A 20,071-nucleotide genomic window follows, 5' to 3' on the forward strand; every position below is an offset into this window, starting at 1 on the left:
CCTTTCCTCCCTTCTGTCTGATTCGGAAAGTGATCAGTCGAGCGCTGGTCACTCCCAATCTCAGAATGATCCTGGTGGCTCCCAAACGACCACAAGCCGTTTGGTATCCGGACCTGCTGGCTCTTTCTTGCGGACGCACCGAGAGAGCTACCCACTTGGCACGACCTTCTAGCCCGCCCAGCCACACGTAGAACGGTACCACCAAGCAGTCCAGTCCCTTCAACTTCACGGCTGGCTGTTATCCACCATCTCTTGCGAACGAGAGGCTTTTCTCGTAGCGCAGCAACAGAGATGGCTGGACACGTCCGACAGTCTCTGCAGCTGTGTACCAGGGGAAGTGGGCCGTCTTCTGTGGTTGGTGTCGTAGACAGGGTCTGTCTCCTCTCAGAGCCACTCTTCAGCAGGTAGCGGATTTCCTCGTGTTTCTTCGCGAGAAGAAGCTTCCTCTCAGTACCCACAGTAAGGGATATAGAGCCGCCCTGGCTCTCGTCCTAAAACTGAGGGGACTGGACATCTCGAATTCGTTCGAGATATCCTTGATAATGAGGAGCTTCGAAAGGTCTTGCCCACCCAGGGAACTCAGGCCCCCTGCGTGGGATGTGACTCTCGTACTTAGGAGTTTGACTCGAAGACCCTTCGAGCCACTCCGAGAGTCGTCAGACAGGGATCTGACCCCCAAGACCCTCTTCTTGCTGGGCCCTGGCATCGGCGAAGAGAGTAGGGGAACTACATGGCCTTTCTTATGATGTTAAACATACCAGAGGCTGGGGATCTGTGACGCTCGATTTCGTCCCGAACTTCTGTAGCTAAGACTCAGAATCCGTCGATCCCTGACGACAGGTTCGAGTCTTTCACGATCCCCTCCTCCTGGACTTCACCGATAATGATGCGGATGAGATGCTGCTTTGTCCTGTGAGGGCGCTACGGCGCTATCTGAAGAGAACTCGACATCTCAGGCCTGAGTGTCGACGCCTCTTCGTTAGCACTGGGGTACCAAGAAAGAAGTCTCCAAGAACACGCTTTCTTTCTGGCTGCGTGAGGTGATCAGGAGAGCGTACGAAGCTGATGGTAGCGACGACATCCGTACGCTCCGTCCGAGAGCCCACGAAGTCAGAGGTATCGGACCCTCCTTAGCGTTCCGTAAGAACTTCTCCGTGGCGCAGGTCCTGAAGGCAGGCGTCTGGGCCAACCAGACTACCTTCACGTCCTTCTACCTTCGGGATATTGCCCACAAGTCCTTGGATACTTTTTCCTTGGGACCTTGTGGTGGCTGCTCAACACGTTGTGTAAGCTTACCCAGCACCCGAGCAGGCAGAACAGCATCGATTCCTGGTATGACTGGGAGAATGAATGCGTGAATGAGAGAGTGACTGGCTTCTCTTCACCATCTTTTTCTACCTCTACCTGTGGGCAGAGGGATACGGTCGTTACCTTGCTGGAAGGGAGTCAGATGCAGGTAAGCTATTCAACAGAGCTCCATCCTACCTCTTTAACTAGAGATAGGAGTAATATCCACCACTTTCTCCAACAAGGGGAGAAAGTGGATGCCGACATGAGACAAACCCATTACTTTACATTTGCTCATGTAAAGGAAAAAGTTCTTACAATGCTGGTACAAAGAGATACGCTTGCCTCTCTCTTAGTACTCGGCCCAGAGGTCTGACCATTGATCCTGCGGTGCACACCCCGATCAATCGGACAAGGAGGCTTGGATTCCCTCCCTCGCTCTTACGACCAGGGAGGCATTCCAGGGATGGACGAACACCAGTCTGTTCATCAAAAAGACTCAGATTCCTCCCACCAAGAAGTGAGTCTTCCTATTGTTAAAGGACCGAGGGTTTGTATTACGTATCGGAACAAATGACAATTTGTCGAAAATTGCATTTTTCCTAACTATACAAACCTGAGGTCCTTTAACATATAGTCCCTCCTCATGCCACCCCTCACTCTGCGTATTTTGCATGGGCCAAAAGCAAAAGTGATTTGTTTACCTCCCGCGCGACGATCGGACAAGCAGTTAACTACCGTTCTCCCCTTGTTCGAAGCTTACGACCGTTCCAGCTGCCGCTAGCTACTTCCTATTGTTAAAGGACCTCAGGTTTGTATAGTTAGGAAAAATGCAATTTTCGACAAATTGTCATTTTTCTTCTGATGAATTTTGTGACCCCCTTCTCCTGAAATCTCAAAGGGTTAAGCTGACCAGTGTAGCCTTGTTGAATAATCCATGAATTGGGGGTTAGGCTAGTTCTTCTGGTTGCCTCTTTAGAGGCAAACTCATATTTTCCAGTTAGTGTAGTAATATCTTAGTGGTTAGGGTAAGTAGCGAATTTTGAATTTGTTGGTGTAACTAAAGTATTGAAAGTCAAGAAGACATCTAAAGGATATTTTACAGGCAGTTGAACAGATCATGAGTGCACACTGCTGTGCTTAATTATGTTTATATTAATCACAAGTTATATGATCTGAAACCCCGTTGCAGATTTTGAAATTTTGACAGACAAAATTTACATCATTACCCAAAAGCTTCCAAATGATGTTTGTTCCTATGGGAACACACAAAAACCATAGCCCTTTGCGTATGAGTATTTGTCAATGCAAGCTGGATGTAGTTGCTGGAACATGAAAAATTTTATTGCTTGGAATTAGTGTATAAATGTAGGAAACCACCAATCACCAAGCAAACAATTTTTACTTTAGCCATAGTCAAGTCAAGACTGGTCACAGTCAAGTTAAGACTAGTCTTGCTACACTCAGACTGACCGCAGTCAAGTTAAGACAATTTTTGCTGCAGTAAGACTGGCCGCAGTCAAATTAAGACTAGCCTTGCTGCACTCAGACTATTGCGATGAAACTTTAAATTTTTTTATTGTATGCTATAATATTTGTTTAACCAGGATTTGAAAAAGTAATGAGCAACAAAAGGAGTGTGCTTGTTGGGCTTTTTCACAGCAGAGGGGTTTGATATCAATGGAATTTGTCTGCCATAGGTAGGGATGATACAGGGTCTCTTGAGCATATTAGGGATCCTGAGTCTTCCCCTCATTTAGGGAACAGTGGACTGTCCCTTGCTCTTTCTTCTGTACTGCAGCATAGTTATGCGGATTGTGGATAAGGCTTCACCTGCAACAGGTCATAGCTATTCAGTATCTGTGTGTTACGAAGATTTGTATTTGCTTGATTGTGCAGACCCTTGGATAAGGCCTGCTTTGTCCAGTATTTGTGATGTATGCATACAGTCCCCAGGTTATGCACTAGTAAACAGCGTTCATGCAAAGGTTTCTGCATTACAATACTGCTGGTATGGTGGCAAGCTATGTCCACATGATCGTGCAGACACTTCGGGTGTTTTGGGTTCATTCAAGGATCCTGATGCATCTGTGCACAATAGTACATGTAATTGTGTATCTGTATCCACTTTTTGTTTGGTTTCAGCTGATCATATGCAGGCCTGGGAATGTGGACTATAGTCAGTCCCTGGTTATTGGCGATCTGGTTTTATGGGCTTGTCTAGCAATGAAAATCTGTGATTTGTGGCGCTGATTTCCACTTAATGGTGTATGTCAGCTGAAAATCGGCAATTTTTGGTTATCGTCACCCTGTTGGTATGGAGTACCCACTGGTAACAGGGGACTGCTTTTTTATGATTGTAAGCCAATGGGCTCATGATTTAGTGACCAATACCACCAATCATTTTTGTCCATGATCCTGAGAGTGCTTACCAGGATAATCTGTGTTGACCTTGGGTTTACGTGTTAGTAAAAATAATACGTACTTTAAAAATTTGTAATTTTTGAAGAGTGAAGGGAAGGAAGAGGAAAGGGAACTGAGGCTGGAAGTCCACTCCCCCTCCCCCCACCTTTCTCCAGGCTTGCCATGCAGTTGGGCAATGTGTAGAAATGAGACAGAACCCTGGCTAGCCTCTGTTCTGTGTTATGGTTTCTGTATTCCGTTTAAAGACTGTAGCCCACCCCATCTTGGTGATGGGTACTGTTCCAGTCTTATCCCTCAGATTTCCCGAAAGCTTTAGCCCTGGTGGCAGAAGTAGAATGGGTGATGAAGATGATGCTGGAAATTGTACACAGCCAGTCTCCAAGGTTCTGAATCTCTCTCCTTTGACTTTGTTCTGCAGGCCCCTTTTCAAGTTAACAACAGTGTGGTCTTTATCCATCAGAGAGGAGGATTTCATACTATAAATGGAACTAAAGGACACACATCCAAGTACCCATACATCAGCTCTTTGTTTTGCAGACTGCTTAAGAGGGAAATGCCATGGTCTGTGTTGGATTTCATCAGGGAAGACGAACTTTCAAATATCTGTTGATTTCAGTAGGACTGGCTACTGTTCAAATCTGTACTTTGTCTGGTAATGGCCCCATACATGTTCAACTGGGTTTTCACCTTTGCTTGGAGCCATTCACAGGTTACAGTATATGTGTGCCACATTACTTACATAATTGGCTGGTTCTAGCAACCTCCAAGACTCAATTGCTTGAGAATAGAGAATGCCTGTGTCATTCTGTCATAAACTAGGGATTGTGATAAAATAGGTGAATTCAAATCTCATATGCCCAGGCAATAGGCAAAGTACCTGGGTGTGCTCATATACTACAGCACCAGGAAATTTCTCTCTGACTCTCATGTGAGCAGGCTCAGGAAGGTGGGAGTCTTGGCAGGAATAACCAACACAGCTTTGGCAGGGCATCCTTGGCCTAGTGCCATATCTGGAAAAGTATATCTGGTGTTCCCAGGCGGTCACCCATCCAAGTACTGACCAGACCCAGCGATGCTTAACTTCGCCGGTGCTTTCAATGTGAGAATCCTGGATGTCAATCCGGTACCGACCAGAAAAAACTGGTTATTTCAATGTAAGAATCCTGGATGTCAATCTGGTACCGACCAGAAAAAACTGGTTATTCCCTCCTGACCCCCAGCCAGGTATGCCCCAGGGTCGAAGATCACGACCTCTGACCTGCAGTCCTTTTGCAGTCCTTTCTATGCCCTTAGAGAGCTCCGGCCCTCGGATATGCGGGGATGGAAGGGTGGTCGTAAAAAATCCATAGTTCGGGGCAAGTGTAGCTAGGAAAAATACATATTACTTAAAATTTGTGATTTGTTGAGACGCCATATACTTACCCCGAACTACTTTCTTAGGAGACTTAATCCTTAGGAGGTGGGAGTATCTAGGGAAGGATGAGTCCCTACCAGGAAGAGGACAGCCTCCTTCAGGCAGGAAGGAGGAGGGGGGAGAGGAGGGAGACCCGCTCTGCCGGTTTAGGGTGGGGGTGGGTATCCCCTCACTTGTTACACAAAGTGTGGGGATTGATCTTGAAAGGCAAAAGGAAGGACCCACAGGCCCTGCCCTCTGGACCTTGGCAACGCCGTTGCGACAAAGCTTCCATAAGCACCGAAAGACCACTCACGCGGACTCTCATTCATATGATGCATACCCCCCTAGGCTAGGCTAGACCTTCTGTCCTGAGAGAGAGCAGGTGATGAAGGGCCTCCTGGGCCACGGCTCGTGCTCCTACTCTGTGGAGCCTCCGAGGAAGCTTTCTTGGCCGGAGAACGAGGTTCCTTCTTGCGGTTGGTAGAGGCCAGATCCCATTGATGATCCAACCATGCGGCGCACTCACCACGTTGCTTCCTGTGAACAAGGGTGACCCCGACACTTGTTACACAAAGTGTGGGGATCGAACTTGAAAGGCGAAAGAAAGGACCCACAAGCCCTGCCCTCTGGACCTGGGCAATGCCGTTGCGACGAAGCTTTCATAAGTACCAAAAGACCACACATGCGGCACACACACCACACACAGGGAAAGACAAAGGGAAACAGGCTGGTAACGGATGACGAGCTGGGGCGTGTTCAACGCTACGACGACCAGGAAAGGACTGCCTGTCAGAGGTCGTGCTCTTCAACCTTAGGGCATACCTGGCTGGGGGTCAGGAGGGAATAACCAGTTTTTTTCTGGTCAGTACTGGATTGACATCCAGGATTCTCCTAAGAAAGTAGTTCGGGGTAAGTATAGCTAGGAAACATACAAATTACTTAAAATTTGTGATGTTTGTATCAGTTGTGTGGGTAAAGGATGAACCTCATCTATACATCAGCATTCTGGAAATGCAAGCAGTGTTGCTAACCATGCAAGCATTACAGGAAGACCTGATGGGTCACTCAGTTTTGTTGATAAGTATTAACATTATATAGTGGTATATAACAAGAAATTGGAGGGGACTATGTCCCTTCTCCTTTGTCAGCTGGCAAGGGAGTTGTATGAGTGGGTGGTTTGCCATGCTTTTGAGCTGTCAGCCAGATACATTCAGGGGTCAGCTATAGGGTAATATACCACAGTAAGGATGGTCAAAATTTGAGGAACACATGATCAGCCTGTGCCACATAACTAAATAGAAAACTGTGTTTTGCTGTCTCATTCCAGATCCCTGAGTGATGATGGAAGATGTCTTCCAAAATCCATGGGACATTGTGAACATCTATACCTTCCTGCCATTCAGCCTGATTTATCAGGTGATCAACTCCATTTTGATCTTGCCAGGTCTTAGGATGAACCTTTTGTGCCTAATTGGCTGCACACCTTGTGGTATCTCGATCTGTTGACTTATTTGGCTCACTCTCCTTTGTCAGCCAAATGATTATGTGTATCACTAGATGGCTCAGTCCTTCCGGCTACTTGTGTGGAGGTTATCTGTCAGATCCTGCCAGAGACCTTTTTTTTTTTTTTTTTTTTTTTTTTTTTTATGCGCAGGAATGTGCAGATTGCACAGATATCTGGTCAACTCTACCATTCCATTGTGGACACATACTAATGAAAGAGGGTCGTCATCTGCAAGTGGTTTTGTAGAAGGGGTCAGAATACCAGTTCAGCAGAACGTGGACTTTCTAGTATACCGTACATACTTTCTTTGGACAAGCACCTCTCAGTCTCAGTGGTGAAGTAGTATCGCTCAACTGTGAGCCGGTATAATGAGACTGAAGGGTTGGGATCTTAATGTTTTTGTTTGTGTTATCCATGCTCATTAGCTGCTTTGTGCTGTCATGTTCTCCTCGAAAACTTCATCTTCCCTAGTTGGATGTGAATCTTATCCTTATCTTAACTCTGGTATTGTCTGAGCCATTAGAGGAAGCTTTGGACTGAGAGTTCACACTCAAGACCTTTTTTTGTTAGCCTTTGCTTTGGCAAAGTCTGTTGGGGAGATAAATGGCATAACCAATCTATTTTGACCCTCAGAGAGTTTGAGTTCCTTCCTGTTCAGGTTTGTTCCTGAGTTCATGATGAAAAACCCATTAGTCTTTAATGAGAAAAGTTTTTGATCCCCTCCTTCTAGGACTATCCTGATGGTGACCCTGATGCAAGCTTTAATTTACTTTGAAACTGACCTGTTGTTTTAGGGCAGGGTGTTTGCAACATTTCTTTAGTACTGTTGAGCACAAGAATGTGGTAAGGTAACCCTTTCTTTCTGGCTTTGTATTGTAATCAAATAACCATATGGTTCCACAAGTTCAGGCCTAGAGTTACCCAGGAAAGCATTCCCTATCCTTTTCCCATGCCTTACCCCATGTAACTCCTCTGGTTCAAACCAGTAAGGAAAACTGTAGCAGCAGTCTGATTTAAGTAGAGATTGTCAGATTGTTTAGAGGAGACCCATAATTCAATATGGGGTGTAAAACTGGAGCTTTACAACAAGCCGATGGTAATGTATTGTTCGAATGTGTTAGGAATATTTTACTTTACAAAAAGCAAATGGTAATTCATTACTGGAATATGTTATGAATATTTTTTCACTATTAAAGTTGCTGAGAAAAGTTCCAGGAAGGTAGGTTAAGAAATCGGCAGTTGAGATGGTTTGGTTTTTTTAATGAGAGTGGGAGAGTACTGTAGTAGCTGGTCAAGAGGAGTGATGAGACAATAACCAGTAATGAGGCTCATTAATAAAATCATAAAGTTAGATGGCTTAGATAAAAAAGTGGGCCGGGTGGACTTGAGTTAGAAAGTGCACAAGGCAGGAGAGAGTTTGGAGAACTCGTATCATATGACCTATTAAAGGAGGAAACCAAGTCAAGATTACGATATACACAGTAAAATCTAATTGTATAAATGTAGATTTGTACAAAAGAATTTGTGTTGAGCAAATAATTTTAGAAGAGAATGCCAGATGGTAAGAATTAATTCAGTATGAGAAGTTTGGTGTTAATGGTTCAAATGATACAAGAAAACTAATTTTTTTTCTAAAAGTGGAAAAACAGGAAAGCTAAGAAGTAAACGCACACTTTTATTAAGTGGAACCAACCTGTTTTTTAATATAATTTTATCTTGAAATGTTATCAAGAGCTTGCAAATAACATGCTTATTTGATGCTATCATAGGTAGTAGTCTCAGTGACTGTATGATACTGGGTATGCATTGGATCATGTCTAACTTTAGAATTCCATGTATGTACATACTAGGCTGTTTACAATATGTTTCACTTGGTTCTTCTTAGACCATATGCAGATAGAAATAATTCATACATATGGATAGACAAGTTATTGTTTATTATGTACAGCTGTAGTATACTGTATGTAGAATACCTTGTGTAGTGTAGCAAATTGCACTGATACTTATTAAGTTGATGGATGCTTGCAAAGAATTACAGCGGGTCAAAGATCAAAGGATTCAGCACATTTATTGATTAGGCCATGGAATGATTTGCCTTTCAAGTTCATTTGCATATTTATTGTGTATAATAGACTACCACTTTCATCTTATTTATATTACTGGGAACAAATCAAAGATACTCTTCAAGGATAAAAATCATCAAAGGATAATACTTGACTTTTTAACCACATAACTATGTTGGAAGAGGGACCATTTGACACAGTGAATGGTATTACCTTTATGAGATGGTGTAAGACTTTTTAACAGTAATGAAACACACCAATTCCAGTAGCTATAGCAAAATTGATAATCTTTCATTATCATATGTTTGGTCATCTTTTGTCAAAATTATGCAAAATATGTCTTTAAAGAAGTAAGCTACATAACTGAGTTTTTTGGTATTTCGTAATATGTATACGTACTACTATCTTGGAAACAAATGGGTGAATGTGAGAATGCTCTATTCTTAAATAAATTTCAAATAAAAATGAAAAAAATGAATGTTTATTTTGTTGTTGATATACAAATAATTTTTCTTACAGCTAATACGCTATAACAATCTTAGATATAACTGAATTATGAGAAACTCATATTTATACAGAATATAGTCGAGCTTCATGCAAAATGTCATGCTCTGACATAGGATACACACCAAAATACCTTGTCGAAATGTTTCCACATATCAGGTTAGTTATCTTGATAAGAGTAAGGTATGACAATTGAGTTATTCTAAAGTGGTACTTTTTCAATAATACTTTCTGAGTATTTTTTCATGTTAAATAAAGTCTCAGGAAGAATATGTAATATATAGTACTGGTATATAAATATTGAACAATTCCTGACACATTAGCAAAAGTGTAGCTGTCTTGGTATACTCTCACTCTTGAAACTCAATACTATAGTGCATTGGCTATACAGGCAGTCCCTGGGTTACGACGGGGGTTCCATTCTTGAGACGCATTGTAATCCGAAAATAGTCATAAGCCGGAACATCGTAAAAAAAACTTAAGAAAACTTACTTTTAATGCTCTGGGTGGATTAAAAACTATGTTAACTGCATTATTATTGCATTTTTCATTAAAAAAAACCTTCAAATATTGATTATTTTGCATTTTTGGTGTAATATTTCTTGTGCCAGATGAGCGTTGTAGGCGTCTTAACCCTGGAACATGTGTGGTAACCCTAGAAATAATTTCCGATGAATATACTAATTGAAAAGCGCTTTAACCTCGGAACGTTGTAAGCCGAACCCGTCGTAACCCGGGGACTGCCTTATTATTTTCTTACTATAGTAATAGGCAAAAATATTCCTGAAATGCAAGAAACACATAAGACAGTTGTCACCTGGTATTCCCCGGGGTTGTGTACTACACCTAACTGCAAATACTGAAACTCCCTCTTAAAAATGCTTATAACTGCCTATTTTAATAGTTCAAACACCAAATATACTTTGAACTGTCATCTTAAAATATTTAGTCCCAAAAATGTGAAAATACAGTACGTACATAATAGCTTTTTGAAAAAAAATCTGTGAATAGACAAATTTTATGTGAACAAAGTTGATACATATACAGCTAATCCCCTCATTTCTGAGGATGGGTACCGGACCCCCCACCAATAGCTAAAATCTGTGACTACTTAAAAACCCCCTCTAAAATTGCATAGAACTGCCTATTTTGATAGTTAAAATAAATAATAACCTTAAAAATGCTTATACCTTAGTATTTTAATAGTTTTATGACAAAAAGTGTATTTATTCACAAAGATTATATGAAAATACAGTAATTTGTGAATATTTCTCAGTGAAAAATACTGCAAATAGGGGAATTTACTGCGAGTAATGGGTATATACGGTCCATAGAAAAATTCGCAAATAGGTGACTCCGTGAACAGCTGGGGTCAACTGTACGTTCCGCAGAAAAATCTTTGAATAACTGAAGCTATGAATGCAGAACCACAAATAAGGGGGTTTGACTGTATTATGTATTTCAGCTTTGAACACTCAAAAATAATAACAAATATATTATTTTTCTAACTCCACCACAGCCATGAGATAGTCAAGAGGTACACTGTATTTAACTTCTCTTCCAAGGAATACTTTGGTTAGTATAATATGAAGTAGAATCTGTCAGCCTGTAACAAGGCAGTATGTTAGTAATGTAGCCAGTCCAAAAGGGTTTTCAAATACATAGCTACCTGCTAAATTTAAACAGCCACAAGTGTGGCTTTTTGGGTTTGCTGGCTTAGCCATGATTTGGCTTTTTGGAGAATAAGTACTACATATATTAAGATTCCTTGCAGCATTCCTTCAGCTATCAAGTGCATTGTTTTCTTTTTATTTTTCTTCAATTCCTTATTTTCTGTGGTTTCTTAACTATTATAGTGCTACTTTAGTTTTACTTTGTTTCAGTTTTCAACCTGTGTGGAAAATAATCCCTTGGTCTAGCCATGTGAGAAAAGAAATATGACTTGGTGGTCTTGTTAAACTAATTTGTAATGGTAATAGAGCATCACAAGACTGTACTGACCACTGTTAACAGCATAATTTATCCTTTGCATCATAAGCTACACAGGTGAAATGCCCAATGGGATTTATAGGTATGGTACTGAATTGATTTTCTTTACCATCAGTGTGCATAGTTTGTGATGCCTGTGCTCTACTTTTTTGTTCAAAGTTACATTGTCTTTCATTCACAACTTTTACAGTATAGAACTTTAATTTCAGATGCATCTCCAGATAGCATTAATGGCTTTATGTACTTGTGAAGGCCTATGGAATAAATTAATGGTCATGTGCTTTGATAACCCATTGGGGTAATATTATTTTAAGGAGAATTTCTTTTTTCACCCATACTACTCCTATACAGTGTAGTACATACTACTTTAATTTCAGATGCATCTCCAGATAGTATTAATGGCTTTATTCACTTGTTTAGGCATATGAACTAAGTTAGTGGTCATGTGTTTTGATAACCCATTGGGTTAATGTTAATTAGTGGTCATGTGTTTTGATAACCCATTGGGTTAATGTTAATTAGTGGTCATGTGTTTTGATAACCCATTGGGTTAATGTTATTTAAGGAGAATATTTTTTCATTTAGCTGTAGGTTTAATTCAGGAGACCCACCAGTATAAAGCTCTGAAACCGTCATCTTGGACATCAGCTCACTATGTAGTAGAGCATCTGTTACATCTAACTGACATTGTTGCAGTTTCATTTTTTAAAAATTGATTATTACTTATTATATTTCAGGCAGGTGGAATGGACAGAGCTGCTAAGCTGGCAAGGATGCAGGATGTGGAAAGCGAGAGTGAACTTGGATTTGTGTTTGGTGTGTCAGGTCCTGGTATGTAGAGGATTTTGAATATTTTTTTTTTTTCAAACTAGTAAATTAAATTTGTTACAGTACGTAGCAAAACAGTCTCCATAAGACTGTTACTTGGTCCCTTCCAAATGCAGTATGATTGTTACAGTGAAACTAGTAATTTTCATCTTTCCTGTCAGTGTAAGTGTTGTTGCATTGTCACCATCAGTCTGAGTGTTTGGTAATGCAATGAAACCATTTTATCAATGTTGTGTATCATCACACACTGCTAGAATACAATCTGATAAAGTAAAGATTAGGTGATATGTGTAGAATAGTTTGTTATAGTTTGTAATTAAGATTGCAGATTGTTATCACTTCTCACTAGAATTGGAAGTACTGTATTAGATGAAGTCATTATTCAGTTGTTGAAATGTCAACATTGTTGTTGAAAATCACATAATTAAGATTCTGATTATACCTGAACTTTTAAGGGCTTCTCTTTTTTCCAACAGAAAAACTTAAATGTAATAAAGTTACATTAATGAAGATGCATGTACTACGTAATTTAGAATGAGATATAGGAACATCGGTTTAAAGAAAGAGTAATATCTTTCTCATTCTTAGAAGCAATAAAGAGAAAAGCTATATATTTTTTCAATTTTAGGAACTGTAAGCACACAGGGTTGGGGTTTTTCATAATAATATAGTGATTTTCTTTTAAGACAAGAAATAATTTTGTTTTGCTTTTGATTATATTAGTGTGCTAAGATGTACAATACAAACCAGTGTTTCCAGCATAAAATTTTTTTCAAGTGACTAATGTTTCAACTTTCAACACCTGGTAAAATGTTTAGGTAGCTAACTGCATTAAGATATACTGTATTGCAATTTTAAGGAAATTTTGTGCAGTTTTCAATAATATTTTTGGTGTTGGATGAAATTAAATACATACATAGATCATATGTATTGGGGTAAATTTGTAAGCTGTTGGTGCTGTCCAGGTATTACCTATTAAATAGTTTGTAGTATTTCGGTAGATCATATAAAGAATTCTGTAGGATTTTATCTTTTTATTGCATTCCCATCTGTCACTTCTTTGTTACAGAAAGGCTATCTTTAATGCACAGTACATACTCATAAAAAGTAGCAAGCCTTGCTTTACAAAGGACAAAGGCAAAGTCTTCGCCAGTCATACCAGGTTGAGTGAGAATTGCCTTTTAAGGGGTTAGTACCGTCAGTGCATCTCTCGCAGTTTGCTGTAGGTACATAGTGCTAAAGTATGTTGGCACTGCCCCTTTGGTCCCAAGCTGCACCTTTTACTTTTATCTCTGTTCCTGTTTGTTTTCTTCCATCTTTGTCAATTTCACAGATACAGTAGATCCTTGTACTGTATACTTCATCTCATCATCTCATCTATTTTCTGGATCTGTGGCCTGCTTTGTAACCGCTCCAGCTTCTCCCTTTCACTACCTTAAGCACTCAGTTGCTGAGAGTGCTCTAGTGCTTGGCTTTATAGCCTATCTTCATTCATGATTTGTGACTGGTGATTGAATTTACAATGCTTTGTTATTGGTAGTTTACTAGTGAGTAAGATAGCTCCAAGGGTTGTGGCGTCTTTTCCACATGTTGCACTTTTGTTTTTCACTTGGACTACACTGAAAATGCATCTGCCTCTTACTACCATGTGCTGTTGACATTCCTGTTGTCACAGCTTTTACATATTTCATCATATGAATGTCTGTACTTATATCTGACCAGTGGAATGTATGAGTTTCCAAGTATTTTCCTTTTGTATAGTGTCCTGCTACAGTTGTAAGTTATGTGCAAAGGACAGTTGTATTCTCTTAGTTAAACATGGCCCTTTTGGTAGTAGTACTGTAATGAACTTGAAGAATGGAAATTGCAGACTAGGTTTTCTCAATTGTGTCAAAAAATTCATTGACTGTATAACAGGCTGACTCCCCATTGCTTTAAGAAGCCATCTGCAGTTCCTATACATAGTATTATTCTAGAGCAGTATTACTCTTTCACTAAAGTCACTGTTCACAAAGTAATGGATTTGTCTGCAGATTCAGGTATAACTTAATTTTGATAGTAGGAGATTAAAGTTGATACTGTTTGAATCCATATCCTCCCTTATATGTCGAGTTAATACCTTAACCTCATACTGGATCAGTTATCTCAAACTAAGTATATATTTAATTTTAGGTCATGTACTTTTATTTCATAAATAAAAATAAAAAAGTTCATTATGCATAGGAATCAATAAATTATATAAACTTCAGGTTTGTTCATGAAACTTACCTGTCAGATATATATATAGCTGTATTTTCTGAAGTCCGACAGAATTTTAAAAACTTTCGACACACGCAGTGGTCGGCCAGGTGGTTAGTACCCATTCCCGCCGCTGGGAGGCGGGTATCAGGAACCATTCCCATTTTCTATTCATAATTTTTCTGTCGCTGGTGCTGAAAACACCTGTTTTCAGTACCTCCGTCTTAGGATTTTGGAAACTTCATTGCCGCTAAGTATCCTAATTGTCTTTTGATTTATTTACTTGGATTTGTGGGATTTGTGGCTAGGCATACGCTATCTTAAATTGATTTGAATTTGATTCATTTTTGCATAAAATATCTGAATCTAGTTAGGCTAGTTTCAGACGGGGTTGTCTGCAAAGATAGGGTGTGGCTACCGAAAGTTTCGGTAGATCCGCACTTGGTATGTACGAGGGGTATGGGTCTTGCTTCTTTGTTGAGATTTGTCATGTAAGGAGTGTGAGACTTTGTCTATTCCGTAAGGAAGACGTATGATTCGTATGTACGCAATTAATCAGTAAACATGTCTAATTCCGTAAGGAAGACGTATGATTCGTATGTACGCAATTAATCAGTAACAAAAGTCAGGGTAGTGAACCTGCTAACCTTCCTGTAGACTTTATTTTGCCTAACCCTGTAGTATGGCCTACGGGCTATGAATATGTCTACGAGAGGTGCTCGCTCTCCTTCATTGCTGTGAAGTGCTACTTCTGTATTGTTACTCCTAACCCTGCAGTGTTGCCTTGCGGCCCTAAGCAGTGTCTGTAGAGGAATTGCCCTTTCTCTGATACTCTTTCGATTCGTATCTTAGAATCGAAAGTGCTTGCTTTAGAGAGTAAAAGTGAAGTGCAGAAGTGCAGTGATACCCCTTGTGTAGTGGAGGGTGCGTCAGATCGGCCTCGTTTCGCCTCTAGGCCGGGACCTCTGCTTGACTCCCAGGACCCGGGGAGGGAGCATGTCGAAAGCCTAGGAGGGTTACAAGGAACCCCCACCGATCTGGCGTGCCTTCGGCAGTTTCTGATGAAAATCCCCAGACTGCCAAGTGCGTGCGCGTGCACGAATCCTGAAAGATTGCTTCTCGTCCTCCGAAGCGTCCTCCCCATGCAGGGGTTTGGAGCTTTCGGAAGGACTCGCGCCCTCTAAATAGAAGCTTTATAGAAGAGGACGCTTCACGTCCTCTCTCTCTCTCTCGTTATGCGTTTCAGTGAGAAGTAAGAAGGCGAACGTCGCCTGAACTCGTGTCCCAGTCTTTCCACCGAGAAATACCGTAAGAGAAGTCATAGTACAGGAAGCTTTTGAGAGCGGACGCCCGGGACGCTCGGATGGACTCCAGGCGCGTCGTGGGTGCATGCCAAGTGCGCGCCAGTGGACCCGCCAAGTGCGCGCCAGTGGACGCCGAGCGCGCTCCAGTGGACGCCGAGCGCGCTCCAGTGACGCCGAGCGTGCACCAGCGCACGCCAGGTGTGTCGCCTGGCTGAACGTTTTCTGTTGACTCTTCAAGCTCTTGTTTCAGATATGGGCCTAAAGAATGTTTACCTCTACCTCCGGTGATACCTTCTACCTCACCTGCAAAGAATGTGAAGTAGGCAGTGCTTCGGAGGAAGTTTAAAGTGAACAGACAACTTCTTCTTCGAAACCCAGCAAGACATCGGGTTTCGTGAATTCAAGAGGTCTCTGTCAATTAATATTGCTTTTCGCATAGGTGGATGGAGTTAAGGAAAGCTCAAGGGAAGATCTCGTTTGCTCTACCGCAACCTTTGCCATTCTGCAATAAATTTAAGTTGCCACTAACCGCAGTCAAGACTTTGCGATAAGGCAGTTACGGGTTATGTAAGGCTCGATGTCCTGCACGTCAGGACTCTCGGCAACGTTCAGTGGGATTCTTGCAAAGGCACTCATCAAAAGGACGCTCTTCAGGAAAGCGCAAGACAGGACTTCCTTGCCATACTGCCAATAAATTTTAAGCTTTAGCAGGCATTAGTTGTGATACGGAGAGGAAGCTGGTTGGAGAGTTTTCTTCTCTTCCCAGGATAATTTTGCAAGCTTTTTAGCCCATCTGAAAGGGTTTTTCAGATGATAGATTTTGTTAGTTTCTAGTCGGGACTACGCTGCCGAATTGAACATCGTCGTTCTAACCTGCCGTAAGCCCAGTCTCTTAACAGAATTCTTGCCCCTTCCTCGTTTGAGACGGGAATCGGAAAAATTAAATGCTTGACTCCCTGGATTACGTTTTGTCAATTCAGTGACTTTCCCCCATTGACAATATACTTTCGTTTTGTCAAGTAAGTGGGTATCCCTCATTGACAAAATATCTCTTTGTCCCGTAAATGGGTTAGTTCTCATTGACAAACATCTCATTAACTGATATTGCGTAAGCGAATAAGCTCTTATTGACAAGATTCGGAAGAGCTCTCATTCGTCATTCGCAGACTCGTACAAGAAATAGACTTGTAGACTACGTCAATGAACGTTTATGTCCAGTAACATAAGAAGCTTGAGCTGACTGCTTCGATTCTCTTAAGTTTTGTTCATGAAACTTGCCTGTCAGATATGTATGTAGCTGTATTTTTCCAAATTCAGCTATATATATGTCTGCCAGGTAAGTAGAACAAACTTTATTGTGATATAATTTTCATATTTTCGTTCCTTGCGTTCTTATATAGTGCGTATTTTAAAAAAAATCTTACACCTAAAGGCTATTGGTTCATCGGCACTTTATACGCTTCTGCTTGTAGCCTTACCTCTTAACGATGGCAATATTTTTTTTTTTTTTCCTTGTCACGTTTTTTTTCGGGCCAGAGGTCTATTGTCTATTTTAAGGACATTTAATCGTTACTCCTGCAGCCTTCAGCCCAGTTTTCCGATTTATCTTTTTACCGTTGTATGGTAGTGTCTGACGACACAAACGTCATCTATATATTTGAGCGTTTTCTGTTTCGCTTAAATATACCAGCTTGAGAGTCTTTTCTGCTCAAAAATAACGGACCTATTTCTTCGTAGAATAGGGTAGCTGGCAACCCAGACATAAAGTTTAAGAACGACGTTTCGTAAGCTGCTGGCTGCTGCTGTCACGCTGTGTCTGTCCTCCAGTCCAACCGAGCCTAACAGATCGGGCGCTGTCATGCGCGGTAGGTTACGTCTCTCTCTCTTCCTGCGGGATTGACTGACTAACCGTATCTCTGGGCTGGCGGTTACGTCTCTCCTGCGGGATTGACTGACTAACTGTATCTCTGCCCTACAATCACGGACTTTAGCCTAAGATTGAGGGGATTTTCTTACGTGAATGAATAAACGTTGCATTTGTTTTGCCTTACTATGTTCAACAGAGTTATCTCTTAATCCTTTCGGTGCTCGTTACCGCACGGTATAGAACTACGAGTCTACCGCAACATTGCACTTTATATGCTCTCCTGCTTAGGCAATGCGCAGCCTTATTAGGGAAGTAAGCATACTCGGGGAGGGAATGGATGAGCTTGCTGGGGACCATTTCCTTCCTGAAGAAGTTTGTTTCCCCGAATAGACTGCAATTCAGACCACAGTTTTTTTCCTACCGGAAACTGAAATATTATTCAAGATCTAGGAATAATTCTGACATCTCTCAGTGCGTTTTATCACCTGAGGTGATAGAAAGAAGGTGCCGGACATCTGGATAGGGTTTTCAGATGTCCTGGATCTTAATCTGAAAGAAGTAAAAGCGATTCGGTAGTCCCTCCAAGTCCTCGTAACGAGTTTTGGGAACCAGTGGTCCAGATCAACTCTGATATTCCACAGCTCTCTCATATCTTAAGAAGTATCTTCTCTCGGTCCCCTGTTCGAGTTTACGAGAAAGCCTATTATAACAACAGGCGTAGAATGTAACGATCCTCTAGAGGTTCGTTACAGGATTGCAAAAGTCCGTACGAATCGTCTCGATCGACGGCAGCAACTATTGACTTCCGAGTGGAATCTTTCTTTAGAAGTAAGTTGAGAGTTGTGGAGACTTTAGGGACGCCTTTCTTTCATTCTTCTCTTCGATATGTTGAGGACGAAGAGTCTTCTTCTTTTCTGCTCCCTTATTCTCGATCCGGGATCGGTACCATTAAACGCCATCCTATGATTTTGACGGGGATGGATATTTAGTCTCTTTTCCCCTTTTTTTTTTTTCAATCGCTTAGGAAATGTAATAAGAGGATTTATGACGTCACAGGGAGCGACAATGACGCTGATCGCCCCATGTTGGCCTTCAGGATCCTGGATTCACAGAGGTCACATACTTCCTAGTTCACTTTCCAAGGACCTTTTCCGAGAGAGTCGGGTCTACTCTAACTCGAAAGGTACCTATAACCTCTCCGCTCTGAGTCTGACTACGTTCAGGCTATCGAGGATGTTGACAAGAATAAGATTACCGTCTTCCATTTCCGTCTGAAGAATGGAATAAGCTGGCAGTCACAACTATTAAAGAATACGCAAATATGTTGTTGACGGCCTTTGGGCTCAGAGATTTGCGTCTGTCAAACAACAAAGCCCTTCACGATCTTTGAGTTCTGTGGAATCTCGAACCTCGCTCATCATCTACTTTTTGTCTCACCTGTTTTTCTCGGAGTCAGACACTCGTGCGAGATCAGGCGACATATAGTAGCCCTGAGTTTCTTGTTGACGAAGTCGGTTGCGTTTATACACCCCCGATGATCGTGTAACATGAGACCAGTTGGACTGTCAGGCATTCTTCCTTCGGACTGAATCGCCTTTTGCTCCTCGCTCCTTTCTCCTGGCACCAGAAGCTCGAGTCAGGAGTTGATTCGCTGACGACGTTTGGGTTGCGTTGATACACCCCCAAGGTTTACTTAGATTGAATCGCCCAGGCAGTCCAGACACTCATCCTTCAGCGAAGAATAGTGCCTTATGGTCTTCAGGGTACAGCCTTTGCTGTCCTTGATTCGTCTGACTGGTCAACTGGTCGGTCACCTGACTTAGTACAGACGGACTGACTGTGCATGTCCAGATCGAAGCTTTCAATATGGAACTTAGACGTAGTCTGAAGTTCTTGATGTCAAGCATTCGAACCTCTCCTACCTGTTAACTTCTTGCATGTGATCAGGAAGGCCTTCTTCTAACCACCCTAGATACGACAAAGAGGGTTAGTGAGATTTTAGCCATCGTCACAAGTTTTGGCTTTAGAGAAACACAAGGCGGTGTGCTCTCTAACCCTTCCGTTGTGGCCTAAGAATGGTAACCCGTTTTGTCCTTGGGCCAGGAGCTTGGAAGCAAGGATGGCACAAGTTAGTGGGCAGGAGCCAGAGAGAGTCCTGTGCCCTGTCGGGTCTCTCAAGTTTTATCTACATAAAACTCAAGAAAGTCGAAGTCATTCGGGCAATCTGCAGTGTTCCGAAAAAGACCAGACTTGCACATATCGAAGAACAGCCTGGCTTTAGTGTTAAGGAGTTCTTTCAAAAATGCTCCTTCATTTGTGTTTGCACAAAGATTTGAAATCTTTTTATCTGAATGCTCACGAGGTGAGGGGCAGCGGCTCGGAAGCATTTCAACAGAGCATGGCACTCAGCAACATCCTGAGTACCATGTTTTAGCAAAGCAACTCTGTGTTCACTTCACACTCCCTGCGAGATGTGAAGATGGCATATGAGATCTGCTGCTCGCTAGGGCCATACGTGTCTGCAGACACAATCTTGGGGGCAAGAAGTACCACTCATCCTATCCTGTAGAAAATGGTTAGGAAGAGCTCTTAATTTAGTTGTTGAGTCGCCGACAACGGCGACTTCTTAACTCTTAAGCCTTAGTTAACACACCTTCACTTTGCTAG

The 20,071-nt window shown here is 41.8% G+C and overlaps 1 protein-coding gene across 1 annotated transcript in view; it reads left to right on the plus strand.

Annotated features, from left to right (window-relative positions):
• Nucleotides 1–20,071, plus strand: part of LOC135213024 (V-type proton ATPase catalytic subunit A-like) — a 57,640-nt gene that overhangs the window by 6,718 nt on the left and 30,851 nt on the right. The window contains 1 exon segment of the mRNA XM_064246834.1: nucleotides 11,905–11,998. Within this exon segment, the coding sequence (XP_064102904.1) occupies nucleotides 11,905–11,998 (94 nt within the window).

The sequence above is a fragment of the Macrobrachium nipponense genome, chromosome 42, assembly GCF_015104395.2.
Source record: "Macrobrachium nipponense isolate FS-2020 chromosome 42, ASM1510439v2, whole genome shotgun sequence".
NCBI lineage: Eukaryota > Metazoa > Arthropoda > Malacostraca > Decapoda > Palaemonidae > Macrobrachium > Macrobrachium nipponense.